Source organism: Lynx canadensis, chromosome B1 (genome assembly GCF_007474595.2).
Source record: "Lynx canadensis isolate LIC74 chromosome B1, mLynCan4.pri.v2, whole genome shotgun sequence".
NCBI classification, from domain to species: Eukaryota; Metazoa; Chordata; class Mammalia; order Carnivora; family Felidae; genus Lynx; species Lynx canadensis.
Window position 1 is genome coordinate 86,761,685 of NC_044306.2, and position 23,636 is coordinate 86,785,320.

General features: G+C 44.5%; 1 protein-coding gene across 2 annotated transcripts in view; it reads left to right on the plus strand.

Moving 5' to 3' along the window:
- The first annotated feature begins 2,993 nt into the window (after positions 1-2,993).
- The window catches only part of SETD7 (SET domain containing 7, histone lysine methyltransferase), a 51,150-nt gene continuing 30,507 nt past the window's right edge, over positions 2,994-23,636 (plus strand). Inside the window, exons 1-2 of one of the 2 annotated variants that reach the window (XM_030313033.1) lie at positions 2,994-3,633; positions 11,437-11,566. In XM_030313033.1, the coding sequence (XP_030168893.1) occupies positions 3,594-3,633; positions 11,437-11,566 (170 nt within the window). In that variant the 5' untranslated portion in view covers positions 2,994-3,593. The remainder of the gene's footprint in view (positions 3,634-11,436; positions 11,567-23,636) is intronic. The other variant, XM_030313034.1, reaches the window with a different exon arrangement.

Sequence of the window (23,636 nt, forward strand, 5' to 3'; positions counted from 1 at the left end):
AAGGGTATCTCCTTGGATGCAAAGGAAGCAAGACCGAGCAGCTTAGAAAAGTCACGCCTCGGTGTGAGCACGGAAGCAATCCCACCCCCAGCCCTGGCTGTCAGAGGTCCTGTGCAGCCCCCTCCGCCTGCCAGAGCTCGCTGCGGTGCTCCTGGATCTGCTGAGTTAGGAGCTGGGCAGTGCTGCTGTTGCTGCTGCACATGGTGATTAAGGGCTTTATTGATTTTCTAGCCCGTGACCACATTGGTGGGGACCGAGTACGACAGAGGAGAATGGCGGGGAGCCAAGTGCAAAGTGGGTTTATGAAATGAGCTCTCAATGAAGGAAGCTGTGGGAAAGAATGCGATGGAAGCAGATTTGGGGCCAGTAGATGTGGGAAAGTAGAACAACTCAAAATCACTCTTCAGACTTCAGCTAAAACAAAGCACTTTGCCAAAACACAGGAAGAGGATCTAGTCTGTGAGCCTCGGCGCTGTTTCTATAAAACTATTCCTCTGCAAAATCATCACGGACAATGCTTAACCTTCATTCCGGACCAGGCACTGTGTTGGGTTCTACAGCCGCACGTAAGAATCAGTCAGTCTAGAGAGAGAAGGCGATTGAAAACATACACAGGTAGATTTGTAAGAAGGTAAATGCATCTTAAGGGAACCATAAAAACAATTTTACCTAAACTTTGGGCCCAGAGCCAGCAGGGATGAATGGTAGGGGAAGGGGCCTGGGGCTGTGTCCAGGCTGCTTACTGCCTCGGGTGCAGATCTGAAGAAGGTTCTCGGGGGAGCTTTTGCTCCCTACTGCCCAGTCTGGCAGGAAGGCCCTGGTGCTTCGCACCCCTACCCTTACAGTCCAGAGGGGGCCTGCTTCTGCGATAGGGGCTGTGTGCAGTGTTGCAGGTGCTTTCAAAGGAGCAGGTGGAACGTGAGCACCTGACGGTTTGGGTGTGCAGTACAGGTGATCTCACAGCACCAGGAAACAGCTGGACATCCTCCTCTGAACCTAAAGTTAGGGGCAGGACACTTGTGACGTCACTCATCCCCACGCCCCCACATACCTACCCACCATAAACCCAGAGTCTGTAGTTACACCCGTGTGTTGGGAGGGCTGATTTCTTCCAAGCCACCTTCTCCCTGCCTCAGCTCCCTCAGAGTAAAGGAATAAATTCTTTTTGCTTCCTTGAAGCTTTCGGCATGTTTTCTGCCTCTTGATAAACTGGAAACTGGGGAAGAAGAACTGGTGTGTTTTTGTGCATCATGTAACATGTAAGGGAGGAGATGATATGTTTAAAAAGGAAATAAGAAAAATATCACATAACTCAAAACCAATGAGAGACCAAGTTCGGTACCTGATAGCTTTTTAAAAAATCAGGAAAAAAAAAAACCCTATTTCTGTGGTTCATGTTTGAAGATGATGAAACCTGAAGTAACTCTTTCATCTTCCACTTCAGGGACACCTGCTCTGCACAGCTTTGGGGCCCATGTATTTTACTGGAGGACTTTAGGGAGGTTGCACTTAAGCCGGAAGACTTCAGAGAGGTTTACTCTAAGCCAGGGGACCTCAAAGTAGTCTAACCCCAGCTGGGGGGGGGGTGGTAGTGGGGGAATCTCAGGGTGGTCAAGCCTAGGCTGGCAGTCCTTTGAGTGATCTAGACCAAGCTGGAGGGAACTTATACCAGCATAGCCTAAGCAGGAAGAACTCAAAGTGGTCTAGCCGAAGCCAGGAGACCTCTGAGTGGTCTAGCCTGAGTCAGGGGATCTCAGAGTAGTATAGTATATGCCTGAGCAGTCTCACACTAGAGCAGCCTAAGCCTCTTCTCCCCGGCAGGAGGAATTTTCACTCTGTTCTAAAGATCCCAAGGCCCCTCTGCAGGTCAGCAACCCCAGGACCCAAGTATCCTAACTCCTGGTCCAGGGCCCTTCCCTCTGTTTCTCAAAACCAGTCAAAAGAGATTGAAATTCCTGGCAGTGAATGGGACAAGCGTCCCTAACATTGTTGTTGTTGTTTTTGTTTCACAAAGAAAAACTGAATTTAAGAAGAAACTCACAATACTCGATAAAAATATCTAGCATTTAAGCACAAAGCCGAAAACAAGGCGTGGTCTCCGGGTGCTGGAAGTACTCTGAAATCCCCAAAGTCTCATTCGTTGTTCTGAAAACAAAATGGAACAACTTTCTTTGCTCGCTCCTGTCCCCTCCTCCCGTGCAGTAGCTGTTCTTGGCAGATGCCCAGAGCAGCACCCTGTAATTCCACGGTACATTGTGTACATTTGCATATCCATTTAACCAGCTATTTACAGCCGCCCTTTACCGCCACCTGTAAGAGGCAATGCCACAATGACAGTAAGTGGCTGGGCCGGGAACTGGGTGCCCCGTGATTTTCTCCACTTTAAGAGCCCGAATCTATGGAGTGTTTGGCACTTGGAGAAACAGGGAGACAGCTGGGGCATCACACGTACAGGGCGGAAGGCGCGAGAAGGAGGCGCGCCAGACGGAGGAGGGTCGTTCCTCGTTAGCTCCACTCAGTGGCTTCTTTTCCATCACCACAACCGCGAGGAGGAACCTGCCGGGCCTTCCCTGCGGCTAGTCCCCTGCCTGATAACGAGCCCGCTGCCATTTGGATTTGCTGAATTCCCGAATCACTCGAAACGCCTGACAGTCCCGAGGAGGGTGGGGACGCGTAGCGCTGGGGTGGAAGCCCCAGCCCGGAGAGGAATCGGGGCTGGATGTCACCCCCTTGAGTCTGGGAAACCTGCTCACGGATGTGATGCGGCGACGCAGGGACACCTGCGCTCCCCTGCGTGCCTCACTCGTGCAGCTCCGGGTGGCAAACGGGGTAAAGTGGGGGCGGGGGCGAGGGCGAGAGGAAGTTGAGGTGCTGGAGCGTCAGAAACGCTGCCTTGGCTTCCCTTGCTCTTTGGAGGCTGTCCCGAGGCGGGGCTGGAGGGCTGGGCACCGGGGATTTTCCAAGTTGCCCCAGCACAGCTGGAGGGCGAGAGTTCTGAGCCCCCCCCCCCGGAGGACGGTAACCGGGCGGTCCCAAGTACCCGCAGGAAGCCCGGTGCGCAGGACCGCGTGGCGCTCTCGGAGCGCACCCAGCCGAGCAGAAGCAAAAGATAAACCCTGATGGGCTCGGGGGCTGGTTGGCTGGGGCGCAGAGTCAGCGCGGACCAGGAGCGCCTTTCGTTTTAAGGAGCCTTACTTCTGGGAAGGGACAGGGAACTGTCAATCAGCGAGGGAGGGAGCGCACCGGCGCTGGGTGATGTCAGCGGATCATCTGCTCGATAACAAAGAGGGGGTATTACAGGAGAAAGTTGCAGCGGCGGCGGCGGCCACGGCGGCACCCCGAAGCCTCGGCGGCTAGGGGCCAGCGGGCAAAGGGAGGGGGGGGAGGACGAGTGCTGCCGCAGCAGCTTAAGACCAAGGAATTGAAAGGGCTGTAGGGGGAGGCAGTGCGAGCCAGCCCCGACTGCCCCTCCTCTTCCTCCTCCTCCTCCAAACTCGCAGGGTTCAGCCCCAGCGCTCGCTCAGCCGCCGGGAGCACCCGGACGGACGGGAGGCAGCTGCGCGGCCCAGAGCTGGGCACCGTCCCCAGCCGCCATGGATAGCGACGACGAGATGGTGGAGGAGGCGGTGGAAGGTACAAGCTTTTCTCTGGGGTTGGGGGAGGAGGCGCCGAGGGCTTGGAACGCGGAAGGAGTGGCGGGCTGCGACCCGCGCGGCGCCGGGCCCCGCGGCCGCCACTGTCCCCTACGCGGGTGGCCCGCTGCCCGGCTCGGGCACGGGCCGGGCAGCCACGGCCACGCCGCCGGGAGCGCGCACTGCGCGGTGGGGCGCAGGCCAGGAACTGGGCTCCGCGGGGCCGGGGCCCCCGGGAGGGTACGGGCACTCCAGCCCGCCGGCCACCGCCTGCATCCGCCCTCGGAGTTGCGAACCTGCCCCGCACTCTGGCCTTCCCCCTTTGGGGGATGGAAGCCGGGGGGTGCGCAAGAGGACAGGCCCCCCGAGACCGGCGGTCTCGGCGGAACGACCCCCCGGCCCGTTTTTGGCAACCGCAAGCCCCCCTCCGGCTGCCAGCCCTTTCCTTCCGCTCGCCGCTGCGACCTGCGGTGACCGCCGCCGCGTCCGGGTCCGTCCCCCGGCGCAGCGCACGGGGCCGAACCAGGCACGTGGCAGCCGCGGCCGGGGCGGCCGCTTTTCCGAAAAGATGAAATCATTGCAGGGCAGTGAACGCCGCTCCCGACCCGGGGCTTGAACGCACGCCGACCGGGAGGCGGTGGCCCTCGCCTCTAATGCCCCCGAGCGAACTCAGTGAAACCACCCCTCCCCCTTCCTGCTTCCGAGCCCGGGTGCCGCCGCCGCCACGCTGTACAGGCGCGCCGCAAGCCCTGACCGAAATTGCTGGGTGACACTTAACTTTCTGAATTCCATGCCGTTGGCTGAGGGTGATATCACCGCCTTGGTGTCGTGTTTCTCCGCCCCTTCTCTTCTAGCGCCCCTCCCCCGACTTTTCTCGCCACTTTGTTTTGCTGAGTTTCTCCACCTCTTTTTTTTTTTTTTTTTTTTTTTTTTTTTTTTTTTTTTTTTTTGCTAGTTCTAAAGAGCGAGGTGGGGACGTTATACAATCTACTTGTTTGTATCAGGAGATGTTATGATTTGGTAACACTGAATATTGGAAAATACTCTTTAGCGTGTTTATTTGATTCCAACCCAGACAGTGCGTCGTGATGTTTTGCAATGTTGTGTGGTATTATTCGAGAATATTTTAAACCAAGCATCCAAGTAAATAATTTTAAGCTTTTGGTTGAGTCTGGTTTCTATCTAATTTGTATAAACAAGTGCTCATAAAAGGTAAAGAAAAAGTAGCAACACTGTACAAATGCATAAGGATACATTGATTTTTATAAAACATAACTGACTGCAGTGACCTCGAGGTCTTAATTATTCTGAATTTTCTCAGAATTATCCATCTTGGTGTGACTGTTAAAACTTACTCCTTTATCTAGTTTCAAAGGCTGGTTGTTGTTGTTTTAATTTCACAATGTTGTGAACTCACAGAACTGTTTGTCTAATAATTAAAGCCAATGTTGGGGGCTCAGGGGGCACCAGAGACATTGATTGAGAGGGTTCATTGGAAGCCTTCGTTAAATTTACATTATTGACATCTTGTGCCTTCATGTTAGGAAAGGTAAATGAAAAACATGCTCTCTTCGAGTTGTTAGGGCTTGTTATTCTACAGAGTTTACTTTTACTTGTAAAATTTTAATGCAAGCCCTTGATCGCAGACAGTGCTCCCCAGGTTAGACCACCTTTCTTTTTGAAGCTTTTTAGAAACATAAGGCCCAGTTGTCCACAGTCCCTGGGCTTCTTGTAAAATGCGAACAAGCAGCTTTAGAAATGTTTCTGTTGTTTTGGGGGATTCTGTATACAAACAAGAAAGGGTCACTTATATAGGACGGCCATATACAGTACTGTCCCAAATCAGAATGTGCTTGAGAGCGAGAGGGGTCATGGTGGAAAAAACTAGTTTAAGCTTTGAATGTTTGGGGCAATCCAGGACTCACGGTCACTCAGTTGTACCTGACGGTAAACAGGTAGAGCAGCGCAGAATCTTAGAAGCATCTAGAGCTCAAACTCAGTGTCTACAGCATGTGTGTGTACACGAAGTGAACTGTAGCAATTGGCTTTTCTCCAGCCATTGTTGGCCTTTTTAGTGCCTCTGTAATAGTCTTTACTTATCATCTACCACATGCATGGGAGACTGGTAAAAGGCTAGTTTGAATATCTTGGTGTCCAAGAATCACCTACCTCTCTCCATGCACAGAGCCTCTGTTCTCAGCAGTTTGATTGTCTTCGCAATTATTATCATTGCTGTGATTGTTTAGTTCTTATTGTGTTCATGCTCTGTGCTAATGTTCCACACACACATTAGCCACTCCATCTTCTGAGGTGGGCACTAATATTATCCTAATTTTACAGAGGAGGAAACGGAGGCACAAATCCAAGGACACTCAGTGAGGTAGGAGATAAGCTTGGACCTCCAGAACCTCTGTCCCCCATACCAGACTTTCTCCCTACATTTTTCCTTTTTTTAAAAAAAATTTTTAATGAGTCATTCAAATATATGAAATACTTGGTGACTGAGTGTGGAAGCAACAGTTAAGTATTCTGTCAGTATCACTTCTTATCACTCCAGAGGTTGGTTCTGACAGAGTTCAGTGACCTTCAGAAAAATGTAGGGGAAAGAGAATTTAGCTTACAGCCCCTCCAACAGACTTCTTGTTTCTTCTTTTTCTGCCAACCTAGCAGTTTACTCTGGGGAAGAAATTGATCTTTGCAGGATCAGAGTTTATATGTTGGTTCTCTGTCAGGGTGGAACTGTAGCCTAGGTGAAGTTCTAGGCTCTGAGCAGATGAGTCCCGAGGGCAAAGGTGGGTGGTGGAGGGAATATCGGTGTACTCCTATTGGCTATGCGCCTTTGGGAAGGTAGCAACCCCTGGCCTCAGAGGGCCTGACGATGCCACCTGAGATCCTGCTGTGGCTTTTGAAAAAACTCTTCAAGTCTCATTGGTTCAGTAGGAAGTGATGTTTAGCTTTGGGAACAGAACTGTTTGTTACTAGATCTCTTTCTTTGTCTACCCGTGGATACAAAGATGAATACAATTAATATCATTTTAAATAAGCATATCATATCCAAGCAGATGAATTACGGTGGCCGAGAAGAAGTAAGACTTACTTCCAGCTTGGGGAAGTGGATGGGGAAAGATTTTCCTGGAAGAGGTGGTCCAGAGTTGGTTCTGGTGGAGAGAGGAGCTCCGTGAGTGCACACAGGTTTGGCATCTTGTTGTGACATAGGCACATTCAGAGACGAATCATTCAGTTCTGCTAGGAGGGCCGAGGAGAAGAGTGGAGGCTAAGACGGGAAGAGGCTGTGTCATGGGCCGGTGAGGTGGATTGTGTGCTGAAAGCAATAGGAAGCTATATGGGCTTTTTAGAGCTGGGAATGTCAGGCCCAGAGCTCTGCTCTGGGAAGACGAACCAGCAGTGGTGAGCAGGATAAGGGATTGCCTAGAAGGTTCCTTGAAATAATCCAGATAGGGGCGCCTGGGTGGCGCAGTCGGTTAAGCGTCCGACTTCAGCCAGGTCACGATCTCGCGGTCCGTGAGTTCGAGCCCCGCGTCGGGCTCTGGGCTGATGGCTCGGAGCCTGGAGCCTGTTTCCGATTCTGTGTCTCCCTCTCTCTCTGCCCCTCCCCCGTTCATGCTCTGTCTCTCTCTGTCCCAAAAATAAATAAACGTTGAAAAAAAAAATTTAAAAAAAAAAAAAAAAAAAAGAAATAATCCAGATAGGTGGTTAAGCAGACAAGAAAAAATGGAAAGGCTCGGAGAAATAGAGGAGACACTGAGGAAGAACACTCAAAAGGAGGAAATGTCAGAGTTTCCAGAACTATGGAGCCAGAAAGAAAGTAAGCATCTCAGTGTTCCACTGCCCCCAACTTCCTCAAAATATTAAAAATATTTTTAAGGCCCCCTAATATCTGATCCTGTCCGTCTCTAATAAGGTTGGCTCATGTTCTGTACTTGGGAAAAAGGCATGCTCAGCGCACTGGGAGCACCCTCTCCCTGTGGGCCACGCATTAAAATTAGGACCCTCACAACTAATAATTGAGCTCTCACAAAGAATTACTCTCAAAAATCAAAGTATGTTTTTAACAACCAGTGTGAATGCATCCTCACAAGGGCATGTCCTTTGCACAAAACAGAATGTATTGTGCTTGTATTATTATTACTTTTTTAAAGCATCCCTGTTCTACAAAACCAACAGTGCATGTAAGGGTCTCTTGTTCTGAAGGAAACACACACACACACACACACACACACACACACACACACACCCCCCTGTTCTCAGATCTCCTGTGGGGTAAGCCTGAGGCAGTAAGCAGCCAGTGTCTGATCCAGAGGGAATTTCCTTTGCCCAAGTGTCCCATCATTGCACAAAATACAGGTCTGGTCTTGTGTTCTTACAAGGATACAGGAAAAAAGCTCAGAGGTAACTCCAGGGGGAGATTTTTAACTTTCTATCTGTTCAGTAGGTAATGATCTTTAGAACAGAGTGGAAAAAGTAAATTTTTCCTTCTCTAACCTCTGTAAATATTTAGAATCGTGCCGCGGACAGATACATGGCACACGAGCCAGGACAGCATTAGCAACACAGACCAGTCATTCAAGTGAATTCCCCTTGTTGTTTGGGTCTGGTGTTCAACCTCTGTTTGGTGGGAACCGGCCCAGAAGGCTGTTGGCTGTCTTGGAGCATTTTACAAATTGACCTCAATGAGAGCAAGGAGGACTGGTGTTTCTCTCTGAGTTAGGTAACGCTTGGAAGGGATAGGAATTCGGAATCAGGACATGCTGTTGAAGATCCTGGTGGTTTTTTTGAGAACCTTATTAACTACAAAGGCTTCTTCCGCTTCTCTTCCCGGGTCCTGCGGATACCTGCCCCTAGCAGTACCTTCTTCTGACAGCAGCAAGGAAGAAAGGGCAGTTTGCTAGTGTGCCCTTCTCTAGAGAGAAAAGAAAGGATTGAAGGAATTGGGAAGGGGCTTTCAATATCATTAGCACGTTCAGAGTAGTTAGTGTGTTTCTTAGGTGCTTAGCATTGGCTTCCTCAGATGAGGCAATAAGCTTGGAATGTGGGGGGTTGTGGTAAGGTTTACTTTAGATAACAAGGAAGGACATCGCCCATTGGTTTGCACACTTTTTTCTTTTCTGTATAGCAGTAGCCCCCTCCGTTAAACGGCCATTACTGACCGGACAAATATTACAGGATGTTATTATCCAAAGGGTGCTTGCATAAGAGTTGTACCAGAGGATCTTCTATGTTGAAAGGTGACGTGAGGGCGTCACACCCCAATTTCTTCTCTTCCCTACAGTTCTTTCTTTGGAAAGTCTCTTTGTTGTTGTTATTGTTTTGGTTGTGGCTGTTGTTTAGATACAAAGCTCTACTGCGGGGAGAACCACTCCGGGCTATTAAATATTCAGGGTGGAATTCTTGAACGATCACAGCCTGTAATTTCTAGCTTTTTAACTGATCCTGTCCATTGATAACATCATCCTCCTTTTGGCAAAGATGAGAGGAAAACAAAACAAACGAGCCAACAAGGGGTCCCGCTGATAGAGGGACTGATAAAGGGAGAAGGAAGTGTCATATGTCACATGTCCACAGTGTCACCCAAGAAATGATGGGACATCTCTTCCTGGCCTGTGGAAAGACACATTGACATAAGCATCCTTCTTCATGGAATGGGACGGAGTGGTGTTTTTGCTTTCATCTCGCTGGGGATCAGTACTGGCCCTCACAGTGCTTTTAGTATGTTGTATGACACTTTAAATTTTCTCTAATTTTCCACTGCTGAGGATGCACCTGCAATGTATTATCCAGAAGTAGGACAGGACTGTTGTGAATGAGGAAAGGTGCAAATGAATTTACGCTGGACTTCTTCCCCCTTGGTACTCATGAGTATCATAATAGTACTCTGGATGTCAAGTAGAAGAACAAGTTTCATCACATGTTAACTTTTTAAAGTCTGAAATACGTGAACTGTTTTCTGTGGGGAAAACAGTTTCAACTAATTAGTAACTGCCTCAGTATAAGGTTAAAATGATTATTCTGATATTTATACCTAAATTATAAGTAGAGTGCTAAATTCATAGAAATGTTAATCCTAACATTTCATAGAAGAAAGCTTTTAGCTATACACTGAGTGGGTTTTTTTTTCTATGAAAATACAAAAAAAAAGTATATTTAATTTACTTCAATCAGAGAAATGTTATCTGTACATGTTTAGGAAATAATTGTCCAAATTATTTCACATGACTCAAGTATCATTGAATATGTCATGTATAGTTAGTTTCTGGGGGAGAGAAAGCAATTATGGCCTAGTAGCTTTCTAACCACTAATTTCCTGGCTCCTTGTAGGAAAAAATTTGTGTTAAGAGGAAAGGAACCATATTGATTGTGATTTATTTAAGTAGCCCTGTTTTGCTGTAATATTCTAGGTAACTCATTCTACACAGAGTCAGATGTAGCAATAAAACAGTATATTTGTTCATTGTTATTTTATGTTTATGTAATCAATAACACAAGTGAAGAGGTTTTTTGTTCTTCATAATAATGCTTATTACTTAACCTCTCTTCTAAGGGATGATTTTTTTTTATCATGTTAGAAGAAATCATTTTAGGAGACAAAAGCATTCATTGTGGTGATATAGTTTGTGTTTTCTTTTATGTCTGTGAGCCATCTGGAAGCCACATTTAAGTGTTTAATGTCCCTTGCACTGCACACAGTGTTTAATGCCTTCATACCTTTTTCATCCATGACCCAGGTTGTTAACCCAGGAAAAGCCAGTAGATTAATTATTGCCTTCATTTTCACCCACCTCCGTAAAATTAGCTCACCAGAGAAATTGGGGAGACATCAATGAGGTGACTCCTGGGTTTTAGGAAATATGTAGAGAATAATTAAAAAAAAAAAAACCTAAATATTGACTGTATACATAAATGTTAGAATATACCACCAGTCTGTGATCCAGGAAGAACCAGCAATTTAAGGATCACAGTATAAGTGCTGCTGATGTTCAAAATCACTACTTAAATGGCCATGTAGATACTTCTAGCTGCATTTAAAGCACAAGCCCTCTGAACATCGTGGTAGAGGGTATATGACGAGGTTATTACTAAACATTCAAAGCTGAAATGACTTGCAACGTAAAGCAGTTAGTTCAAGGTTAAGCTTAAGTTCAGGCTTAGAAGGACTAGGAGTTCATGTGTTAGTACAATGAGGTGTATAAATGTTAGGGCAGTTTGAGACATGGCTATGTCCCTTGTTGTTCAAATGTAACAACTAACAAGCAGTGAGGTTTTCAAAAGTCACCTGGCTAGCAGTCCTCCACATCATACTATATAATAAGCTATAAAATCATACTGTATACTGAGTTCTACAATTAGATAACTTACTGCAAAGATAATGTACCTTATAATAGACTATAAACTGGTGCTCAGTCACATTTCAATTAAGCGTGATAGTTTGGGGACATTAATTCCAAATAGAAGCGGTGCTTCGTAGGGAAGTACTTGGTAAATTGAAACATGCAGATGTTATTATTGGTAATAACTTTTAGTCCCCAGTAACATGCAAGCTTATTTTTTTGGTTCATATTCTGAAACGTGTGTAAGTCCCTCTGCTGTGGTCCCCATCCATTCGCAAAGCGTACCCAACAGTCAAGTTGATCCTGCTGATGCAGGCACAGAGACCTTGACATTCACTGTCCCCTCAGGCAAGGAAGGGATGCTGCTCAGGGAACTTGCTGGCAGGATCTGAGCACGAACATTTCGGTGGGAGAGCGCTGAAGATGCTAAGGTTTGCCTTGCGGTTCCCTTTCTCCAGGGCACCTGGATGATGATGGATTGCCACACGGGTTCTGCACAGTCACCTACTCCTCCACGGACAGATTCGAGGGGAACTTTGTTCACGGAGAGAAGAATGGACGGGGAAAGTTCTTCTTCTTTGATGGCAGGTACCACTCACAGTTGTGTTTTGTTTTGTTTAGGGCGGGGTACCAAATTACTTTACTTGAAGGAATGGTACAAATGAAATTTCAGTGGATGTTTTAGTACAACTAATAGAAAAGGCGAAAGCAACCCCAACATGTAAGCACTGCCTTGGGGACCAAGAAAGTCACTTGTGCTGCTGTGGGGAGGCCAGCCTCAGGCTTGGGTCCGTCATCACTGCCTCCTACAGTGTGCTTGACACAGCCACTCTGTCACGCCAGAATCGGGGGCTCCCGTCGCACACCAGTTGGTTACGTGGGTCCCAATTCTTTGATGGATTCCACCTGCTCCTCCAGCGAATGGATCTCCATGAAGTCCCACAAATGGGGATTGTTTTTGTCAGGGGCCAGTTTGGGCAGTTCTCAAGTACAACACACTCAATCCACTGCACACAGCCCTTTCTCCCCATCACGGTCTGGTTTCTTCACATCCCAAAGGAAGATTCAGCCAGCTTGTGGGTTCATGATTTCCTCAGCATACTCTGTCCTCATGAGATTAGTCAAGAAAATATTCAGCAAAGCTCTTCAGAACCACATCATCAGGGGTCATGCAGTGAGACATGTGACAGGTAAACATAGGAGGCATACAGCTCCAGACCCACGGTGTTTGAAATACTGCTCTTTGGGATAACCTTCATTATGTGCGAGACCTTAGTGCTGTCTTAACTAGTATGTTCTGCTTAAAATATGTTTCCCAGCAGAGTTCTTGTTACTGTCCTTTCGCCTCCTACCTGACAACGCTGTGAGGCAGAAGCTCCTTCCCCTCTTGAGATAGGTGGGAATGACTGTAGAAATGACTTTCTCTTTCGAGAAGAGTTGGAGTTGCACACACCCAGCCTTTGAACCATGACTTCTAAACCTTGTCAGCTTCAGAAACAAAGAGCAGCCACGTGAATTTCTCTAGCATTTGGAGGAATTCTGAGCCATGCGAGGACCAGCTCTCTTTCTGACCACTTGGTTGGGTAATGTGGAAATGGATTTAGCTAAAGCAGGTTGTAGGATTCTGCAGGGCACAGGACAGAGCAACTGCTTCTAAGCTCTGGACATTGGTAATGAGCTGAAGCTTCCTAAAACATGGATTTCCTTTGGAAAAGGGAATGTCTAAGGTGACAGTTCAAGGGTGATCGAGAGACTGGCTTGTGATCCAGAATCCCTTTTCTATAGATGGAATGTTTTTTTTTTTTTTTTAATGCTTATTTATTTATTGGAGAGAGAGAGAGGAGAGCACACATAAGCGGGAGAGGGGCAGAGAGAGACACACAGAATGTGAAACAGGCTACAGGCCCCGAGCTGTCAGCACAGAGACTGACTTGGGGCTCGAACCCACGAACCATGAGATCATGACCTGCGCCGAAGTTAGGTGCTTAACCAACTGAGCCACCCAGGCACCCCTGGAGTGGTTTGTTTAAAGTTTTTAACAGTCCCTCAGGCTCTCCCATTATCTGATACAAGGAAGTAAGGAAAGCAATAAAAACCCATCATAGACTTTTTGTTAAATTGTGTTTTCATTATTAATTCCAACCTTCTCTTTCCCGTTGTTCCCAACCCCACACCACATCTCCTTTTAGCTGAGGTTTGCTTGCAAACTGTTCATTTAAATAGCCAGATATTTCCTTTATTTTGCCCTGCTGTGGATACCTGGCAGATACCTGGGTCCCACAGAGGACTCTTAAGATTTGATATCAATGCTTTCTTCTCTCGCGGTTTCCTTTAACCTGTCCAGAGGGAAACTTTTCCTGCCTCATTTTCATAGCAGTTTATTTATACCTCTTTTCTGGAAAGTGTCACTTCTTACCTCCTGATGCTGCAATTATTCTTTTATTTATTCATTCAACAAATTTATATCTCTGTAAATGTCTTATTTCCCCTATAAGACAGAGGTTTCCTTGAGGGTAGAATCTGTGTCTGTTTCATCTGCTACTACATCATGGCACTTTCCCTTAATTTCATACTAACCAAAAAAAAAAGTCTTGCTGAATGAGTATGGGAGCTGAAAGAAAAAGTAGGATTGTAGAATTCACCCAGAGCACCCACTCCACTCACCCACCCCACACACACAGTCATGCTTTAAATCTGGTAGTTTGGTGATCATACCCTGTCATCCACTGACTCGGGGAAAATAGTCCAGCAGATTTGGTTTAATTTCATGTTGGTTACTTGCTTGCTTCCCAGACCTGACGCACAGTGTTGTAGGGCTAGACTGATCTTCCACACCAGTGTGCTAAGAATGAGCTGTGTTGGCTCCAAGATACTGATCCTGTCGCCTCTGGGGGTAGCTGGGTGGGACCTGACACTTCCCAAGCACCTCCCTCCCTCTGTCAAGTTAGTAAGCTAGTCACTTCTGGCTGCGAGTAGTTTCATCCGTTTACCCCTGCGGTCAAGTGTACGTGTGTCACAACATGAAAAAGGTGAAGCACTATGTCAGGTGTTAACACTAGGCCAGTAACTACCTATGAAATAGAAATAAATTCATGGACTTTTTTTTTCTTTTTGAAGCACTAATTCATGAGTTTTATACATACCACGCAAACACCTGTAGAGACTTAGGTCAAATACTAGAATCAAAGAATGATGGTGTTAGCAAGGATCTTAAGAGGTTATCTTTGTTAGCCTTCTTCAGATAGATGGGGGCTAATACTTTGAGGGGAGAAGGTCAGTATCACTGCTTTTATGACATGTGATGTAGTGGTGTCTAAGTTCTTAAAAGGTCACTGTCACCTTCTTTCTTAAACCCAATACTGATCATATTATGAGACATCTGCTAAAAGGATTTGCCATAAACATTAGTGAGATAATCTTATGACTGAAAAAAAAAAAGGGCAGTGGAATCTCTAAGTCTTTTTAAGGTGGGTATGAGATGTGGTCATGGAGAAGTCAGCAGTTTTTCCAGAGAATAGTACCTTAATTTACATTTGCCTATTTATTTTTCCCCCTACTACTGCTCCCAGTTTTCAGGGTCTGATGTATTGGGTAAAACAAAGTGGGGACCTTGTGCTTTCACTGCCAGTCAGGAGGCTTTAGTCTGAAAAACTTCCCCCAAAAAGGCTGAAATCAAGGTTTTGAAATAACAGATGAGGAAACAAAAGGTAAAAACTTTTAGTTTTTACAAGCTGTTCACACCTGTAATGCTGGCTTATGTTTCCATCAAAGGGTTTGTTTGCGATTGCCAGAACCTGTTTGGAAAATCGCAAAGCGGTAGTGACAGAAGATTTGGCCCAGTGCATTCTAATCTTCCATGAAACCTGAAACTGGGTGTGGCATTTTTTTTTTTCTTCAACGTTTATTTATTTTTGGGACAGAGAGAGACAGAGCATGAACGGGGGAGGGGCAGAGAGAGAGGGAGACACAGAATCGGAAACAGGCTCCAGGCTCTGAGCCATCAGCCCAGAGCCCGACGCGGGGCTCGAACTCCCGGACCGCGAGATCGTGACCCGGCTGAAGTCGGACGCCCAACCGACTGCGCCACCCAGGCGCCCCCAGGTGTGGCATTTTTAAAATCCACTTTATGGAGGTGTAATTCACCTACGATAAGCTGTACATATTTAATATATACAACTTGATGAATTTGGAGTCAAGTATATATTTGTGAAGCCATTACCACAACCTCTGCCAAAAGCTGGGCATGTGATTTATGAGAGGGTTTCAAGCAAATATAAATTTATATCAGGGAAGGTCTAGAATCACTTTTCTACTTTACATACAATATGATAATCCTGAATAAGAATTTTAAACATTGAGATCACCAGGAAAATTGGCCCTGTTAAGTTTTCAACCAAGTTCCTAGATAGAAGCAGAATATTTTATTTTTTAAAATTTGCAGGTATAGTAAATACTTTTGGTAGAATAACAAACTTTAAGAAATACACCGGTGTAAGAAGTGAACACGCTTCCCCCTTTTTTCTCACCCCCACTCCCACGCCACAGAGATGCCCACTGTTGGTGGAGAATTGAAGCATCTTAATTAAATATATGCAAGGTAAAATCAGGAAATAGCTATCTACTTCTAAATCAATTTAAATAGCTAAAATGTACATGGTTTGCCTTTTTACTATGATCTCAGCCTCAGACTGTTCGCTAGTTTTGAGATCTTAATCAACAGTTGGCCTTTTCTTTTAGATGGCAAAATGTAGAACAGAAAAACTTATTAAAACTGGCTTAAGTCAGAACCCAGACTCAGACCAGTCCTCCTTTACCAGATCATTTATCCCACAAATTAGGTCCTTGAAAATGGACCTTAGTTTTTAAATTGCCTTTTCAAGCAGCTTTGTTTTCCATTTTCTCCCCCTCTGTAGAGAAATGAAGAAAGTGTCCTAAGACTAAGATTAGTTAATTGGTACTTAACATCGGCTCTGGTCCTGAGATGAAGGCATTTATGCAGTGAGGAGAAAGGAATCTTGAGGCTTTGTTGATGAGGCCCTGCAGTCTCTCTGGCCCAGTGGATTCGCTGGAGTACTGTGGTGGAGTATTATGAAAATGTTTACTGTGCAGAATACTTTGATGTACACATCTCTAATTTTTATACTAATCCCCAGGTCTGAATGTTCATTTTTCTAAAAATTTTAAATGTTTTTTTATTTTGTTTTTGAGAGAGACACAGTGTGAGTGGAGGAGGGGAGCAGAGAGAGAGAGAGAGGGAGACACAGGATCGGAAGCAGGCTCCAGGCTCTGAGCTGTCAGCACAGAGCCTGACATGGGGCTCTAATCCATGAACCGCGAGATCATAACCTGAGCCAAAGTCGGCCCTCAACTGACTGAGCCACCCAGGCGCCCCTAATAGTGCATTTTAATGCATTTTTTCCTTAATTGTTCTCATTTCAACCAAGATTTATGGATGTAAAGGCAATTTTGCAGAACCTTTTGAAATTTTAGAATGGTAACAAGAAAGAGGTATTTGGCTTTGGGCTGTGGAATATTAGGGAATTGTGTGGTTTTTAGCCTGATTATGAGTTAAAGTTGAGTGAATTCATTTAGTTATATTTTTTATATTATCGGTGCTCCCCCTTGATGTGCCAGTTAGATTTCAAAGTATTATTTACTACTCCTGGTGTTGATTCCCTACACTAATGTGTCCAGCTAAGAGGGCTTTTTGTAGTTTATCATTGGCCAAATAATCTAAGCAAAGGTGTCCATTTGGTGGGCCACTGAGAAAGGCTGCCATTTTCCAGGTGGCAGGCCCATGCAGGATTTCTTGTGTTTGGTTTTTAGAAAGCACTTGATCACATTTCAGGGAAACTGGAGCTGGAATGGACTTCTGAAGTCATGTATTCCAGCCTCCTACACAAGGCAAAAGTCCCTTCTATGTTCCTGATAGTCATCCAGCTTTTGCTGGAACCGGGCTCAACAAATACATTCATCTGTATTGTAATGAACTGTGCTGATGAAAGCAACAATTCCTGTGACATACAGGAAGCAAGGGAGTGGAAAAGACATGGAGAACTTTGATACCATTTGTTCCACTTTGGACACGTTCCCTTCATAACAACCTGTGAAGTAGGCTTTATAATCCTATTTTACATGTGAAGAAACTAAGGCACAGAGAGGTTAAATAACTTGTCCAAGGCCACCTTAGTCAGTAGGAGCTGCAGCTGAGATTCAGGCCAAGGTGAGTTGACTCCAAAGCCTTCCTCTTCTCACTACACCTACCAGTCTCTTCTAACGAGAAGCAAGGAAATAGCTCTGACCCTGACTGCCTTTCTTTCTTGCGTTAAGTTTACTTGAGGTCACTCATTAGCAGTAATTGTGACAAGTTCAGAGCCCTGGGGCGAATGTATTTACTTTCTCAGAGGAGTTTGAACAGCCTCGGTAGGAGCTTGGCAGATTGATGGAAAGTTTACTTGAAGAATCAACCCACAAGAGCTCTGATCTAGTGAACTTGTTTCCTCATTTATAAAGTGGGGATAATGATACCTACTTCTCCAAGTTGTAAAGATTGAATGAGAAAACCTGTAAAGACCTTGCAGAGTGGAGACTCCCTATGAGCTAATGCATGAGAAAACATGGATTTCTTTTTGTTTACTCTGTATCTGCATTTTTCCAGTTTTATGGAGATATTATGGACATATGATATATGTAAGTGTGAGTGTACAACATGATGATATGACACATTTGTATTGTAAAATGATTACCACATTCAGGTTAGTTAATACTTCCATTCACTCATATAATTACCTTTGTTTTTATTGTGATAATATTTATTTACTTACTTATTTTTAATGTTTATTTATTTTTGAGAGAGAGAGAGAGAGCTGAGGAGCGTCAGAGGGAGAGGGAGACACAGAATCGGAAGCAGGCTCCAGGCTCCAAGCTGTCAGCACAGAGCCCGACACAGGGGTCGAACTCAGGAACTGTGAGAAGTCAAAGTCAGATGCTCAACTGACAGAGTCACCCAGGCACCCCGATTGTGATACGGTTTAAAATCTACTGTCTTAACTTTCAAGTATATAGTATGGTATTGTTCATTATTGTCATCATGCTGTACATTAGATCCTCAGAATTTATTCATCTTATAGCTTGAAGTTTGTCTCCTTTGACCAACAACAGCTCCTCGTCTCCCCCTCCCTGAGCCCCTGGCAACTGCCCCTCTATTGTCTGTCTTTATGAGTGAGGCCCTTTGAGATTCCACATGTAAGTGAGGACACACAACATTTGTCTTTGTCTGACTCATTTCACTTAGCATAATGCCCTCAAGATCAAGGATGGATTATTATTTTTATTGTCTTTTATTATTGCTGTTACTATTATTTGTTGATAACAGTGGCTAGCAGAGTTTCCTTAGGATTTATTTTTAGGGAGCAAAACTAAATTTCACTAATTGCTCTTCAGAAATGTTACTGTCAGGGGTGCCTGGGTGGCTCAGTTGGTTAAGCATCCTACTTCGGTTCAGGTCATGATCTCTCAGTCTATGAGTTTGAGCCCCACCTCGGGCTCTGTGCTGACAGCTCAGAGCCTGGAGCCTGCTTCGGATTCTATGTCTCCCTCTCTCTCTGCCCCTTCTCCACTCGTTCTCTCTCTCTCTCTCTCTCTCTCTCTAAACAAACAAAAATAAAGTTAAAAAATGTTACTGTCATTTTGAGCCTTTATAATAATCGGATACGACAGACTCACAGATCTATTAAAGGATAGAAAAAAACTTTAAAGACAAACAACACATTCTCTTACCTGGAAGCATGATAGTGTTCCATTCAGCTTGCATATCACACCTTAGAAGAAATTGAAGTTTCTCGCAGATACAGCCCTAGTAGATGGCTTGGGTTTGTTGTTGATGTTCTTCTTATCTTTACTTAGTTTTCAACATTTTAAGAGATAATATGTAATATAATGCTGTATGTCAATTATATCAAACTTCTAAAAATATATAATATATATATTGTCATATAAAACGATTGCTGAAACAATGTTTTAATACTAAGAGTCACAATTTAATTTGGTTAGAAGTGAGAATTTAAAGTAGAATTATGATTCATTTAAAATTTCTCTCTTGGTTCTTTTCTTTTTAATTTTAATTTTTATTAAAAATTTTTTTTAATGTTTTTATTTATTTTTGAGACAGAGAGAGACAGCATGAGCAGGGGAGGGGCAGAGAGAGGGAGACGCAGAATCTGAAAGAGACTCCAGGCTCTGAGCTGTCAGCACAGAGCACGATGCGGGGCTCAAACTCGTGGAGTGTGAGATCATGACCTGAGCTGAAGTCAGACGCTCAACCGACTGAGCCACCCAGGCGCCCCCCCCCCTTTTTTTTTAACTAGGCTTCATGCCCAGCACTGAGCCCAACGCCAAGCTAGAACTCAACGACCCTGAGTTCAAGACCCTGAAATCAAGAGTCAGAAGCTTAACTGAGCCACCCAGGCACCTCCACCCATCTTGGTTCTTATCTTACTATAGCTGACCAAAGGAAGGGAGCACAGTGGAGGATGGAACAGAGAATGGAAAGCCCAAAACATTCTAGCCCCCAGAATACCAAGGAAAAGCCAAAGCTGTCAAGTCTCCTAAAAGCACTTTTTGTATTCAGTGTTAAAGAAATTTTTAACATGATAATACAGTAATATTTGAATAAAATGCAGATGTGCAGGGCACCTGGGTGGCTCAGTCAGTTAAGTATCCAACTCTTCATTTCAGCTCAGGTCATGATCTCACTGTTCGTGAGATGGAGACCCCTGTGGGGCTCTGCACTGACAGCACGGAGCTTGCTTGAGATTCTCTCTCTCTCTCTCTCTCTCTCTCTCTCTCTGCTTCTCCCCCCAAAATAAATAAATAAATATTAAAAAATAAAATAAAATGCAGATGTGTCATTCTAGATAAATAATTATAAAAATTCCCCATTTCTTTTAAGTTAGTTTTTGTAATTTATTACCAGAAATTTAAGCATGAGAGCTTTGACAAAATGGGTAAAAATGGTCTGTGTGTATATGTAGGGAAAGAAATTTAATTAAAATTGATGTTTCAATTTTCTCCACATTTCTGGTTACTTGATTCAGTTGCTGGTGCCAGAAAAATCTAAATCAAAAGACCATTTTTGTAGTTTAACATACCAAAGAAATTGCCAACGTGTTGAAAGAGACTTCAAGAAAATACAAGTCAAGAACATTGTATTCAGTATGTTCCCATTTTTATTGAAACAGCCACAACAAAGGTGGGAAAGTACATGATATATACACAGGGGGAAAAAATCTTAAGTGGTACATGCCAAATTGAGAAAGAGTAGTGGGAATTTCTACTTTCTACATCTTTGTAGCACTGGGGTTTTTTGGTTGTTGTTGTTGTTTATTTTGCAATGAATACACGTTACTTTTTTCACTTAAAGGAGCATTTATTCCATCCTGCCATGCAATGGATCACTCATAAATTATTGCAGATAGAGGAATATTTCTTGCTTGTTTTTTTAAAATTTTTTTTAGTGTTTATTTATTTTGAAGGGGAGAGAGACAAAGAATGAGCTGGGGAGGGGCAGAGAGAGAGAGGGAGAATCAGAACCCAAAGTAGGCTCCAGGCTCTGAGCTGTCAGCACAGAGCCCCATGTGGGGCTTGAACTCACGAGCCGTGAGATCATGACCTGAGCCAAAGTCGGATGCTTAACCAGCTGAGCCACCCAGGCACCCCTTTTCTTGCTTGCTTTTAAAGTACATTTAAAGCAGTTTTATACATTTCTTTGACTATTCTAGTATCTCATAACTATTTCCCCGATGCTGTTTTAAGCCTGGTTTCTCAGTAGAAAGCTCACCATCAAACCCATGAGTGTGCATGTTTAATAATAATAGTTATTATTTATTTGAGCAGTCCCTGTGTCCCAGATGATCTTCTAAACTCTTGATAGATATTAACCCATTTAATTCTTATAGTAGCTGCAGTTGACAAGTGAAGAAATGAAGCACAGAGTTTCAGAAACTTTCCTAACTTGCAGACTGTATGCCTGTATACTGCATATAAAGAATACTCCCTGCACTTGAGTAACATTGTTACTATTGTTATGTTCCCTCTCCATCTTCTTAAAGCAAAATTAGCCCAGTTTCCATTTCCATTCTTTCATTTAGAAAATAACCACTTGAAGGCAGGCTGTGTCCATATGTTAGGGCGGGGATGCTTGGATGGATAATGCCTAATTTGTTCCTATAAAAGGTTTTACAATCTAGAGAAATATGACACGTAAATTGGCCATCATTAAAGACATGGACAGTCCTGTGATGGTTCATGATGAGGCTCCAGTGAGAAAGATGGACCATGGCTGCAGAGGTCAAGGTAGACTAGGGGAAGCAGGGCTCCATGCAGAGAGTGGGTAGGATCTGGGTAAACCAGGATTAGCAGACTTCCTCCAAAATGCAACTCTCAATCCAATTTCCGCAAGAAGGATTAGAAAGCTACTTCTCAAGTATTCTCAGAGAGCAACAATTTAGCTGCCACAAAACAGTGCCATTTTTTCAGTTTATTTCTTTTTTGAATAGAAAAATGCCAGAGGCTTGAGAAGACTCATTTTTATCCCAAGGTTATTTCTGTTTTGAATGAAAAACCAGAAAATATGGCCCACAACTTTTTTCCTGGATGTGTCCTCCGGGATTTATAACGTTAGGTTATAGGGGTGCCTGGGTGGCTTAGTCGGTTAAGCGTCCAACTTTGGCTCAGGTCATGATCTCTGGGTTCATGAGTTCGAGCCCTGTGTCGGGCTCTGTGTTGACAGCTCAGAGCCTGGAGCCTGCTTCAGGTTCTGTCTCTCTCTCTTTCTCTCTCTCTTTCTCTCTGCCCCTCCCCCACTCGCTCTCTGTCTCTCTGTCATTCTCTCAAAAGTAAATAAACATTAAAAAAATTAAAACAAAAAAGTGTTTGGTTACATATATTTTACAGGAAGAAGCAAGCATCACATGGTATGGAAGCTAAGATATAAAGAGGTGTGCTTGGGCTCAGCGAATAAACCAGTGTGAGCGACGACTATAGAACAGGAGTCAGCAAACGTTTTCTGTATAGGGTGACATGATAAATATTTTAGGCTTTGGGGACCGTATCCAGTCTCTGGTGCAACTCTGCAACTCTGCTGTTATAATATGAAAACAACCACAGAGGACACGGAAAGGAATGTGCGAGGCTGTGTTGCAATAAAACTGCATTTACACAAACAGGCAGCAGACCGTGGCTTGCCAGCATCCCCTGGAAGAAAAAGTTAGAATGGCAGAACCTTTCACACCAGACTAAGAAGCTTTTATTTTCTTTCCTCGGTGACAGAGGATTTCAAAGCCTTGTCATTTTTATGGCCCTAGAGAACCCAGTTCATGTGATAACATGCTCCTTTTGTCATCAGATTTCATCCAAGCTATCATACAAATTTGCTAAGGGGGCTAAGCTGTTTCTTTCAAGCAGGTGCTAAAAAATAACGCAGTAAGTTTGCTCTCCGGTGCCTTAAGAATTTGCATTTGTGGGGGCGCCTGGGTGGCTTAGTTGGTTAAGCATCCGACTTGGACTCAGGTCATGATCTCAAGGTCCGTGGGTTCAAGCCCTGCATCAGGCGCTGTGCTGACAGTTCGGAACCTAGAGACTGCTTCAAATTCCGTGTCTCTTCTCTCTCTGCCCCTCCCCAACTTGCACTCTGTCTCTCTCTGTCTCTCAAATATAAATAAACATAAAAAAATTTTTAAAAAAGAATTTGCATTTGTGCAGCTTTGTCAGTCGGGCTAAGAGGGAAATAGCTATTTGTTTTGGTGCTATGGTACTAACGAGGACAGGCTCCACGGTAAGAGGATAGGACAAACTCCTGGGGATGGTTACGGGGAAGTATGTGCAAGTCCATTTTATTGTTTCAGGGATTTGCAAGACCCATGCCATGTAGATTTGATCTTCAACCCGAGAAATACTGGCAGACTCGTCTGTCGGGATAATTCTGCTCAAACACACACAGGAACGTTTTGAATGCTCCCTGAGAATCTAGTTAATAGGGTTCCCAGGTTTAGCAAATTACAATCCACAGCACCCAGTTAAAACAGCATTTCAGATAAGCAACGAGAAATATTTTAGGATAACTGTGTTCCCTTCAATATTAGGGACCTATTTAAACTACAAAAACTATATGTTGTCTTTCTGAAATTCAAACCTAACTGAGCATCCTATATTTTATCCGCCCATCCTAACTGTGAAGATAGATGATGAAGTTGTTTTTCGCACCATCTACTGCATCATTGCGTCCGTTGATTTAGCTATCTTTCGACAGGGTTGTTGTTATTTTTGTTTGTATTTATTTACCTATTTTTTGGCTGTTGGGGGAGTCTAATGACGGTCGAATCTCATTAGTTCCAACCTCACTGATACAGAATTGTGATTACTTATGCAAGGGCTATGCTAAAGTGCACTTCATTCTCTTCATGAATTTACTCTGCCTGTTTATCATCACTGGTAGTACAAACAAAACTGAAAGAGAACTATTTATCTCCTTGGGAGACTACTGATAGTGTAATTACAGTGTGATCAGGGGCTACTGTGTTGTTTAGACTGTGCTTTTCATTTAATAATTACAGCTCACTCTGTCATTCAGTAAGCAAGACAAGACCTTACCAGGCACAGT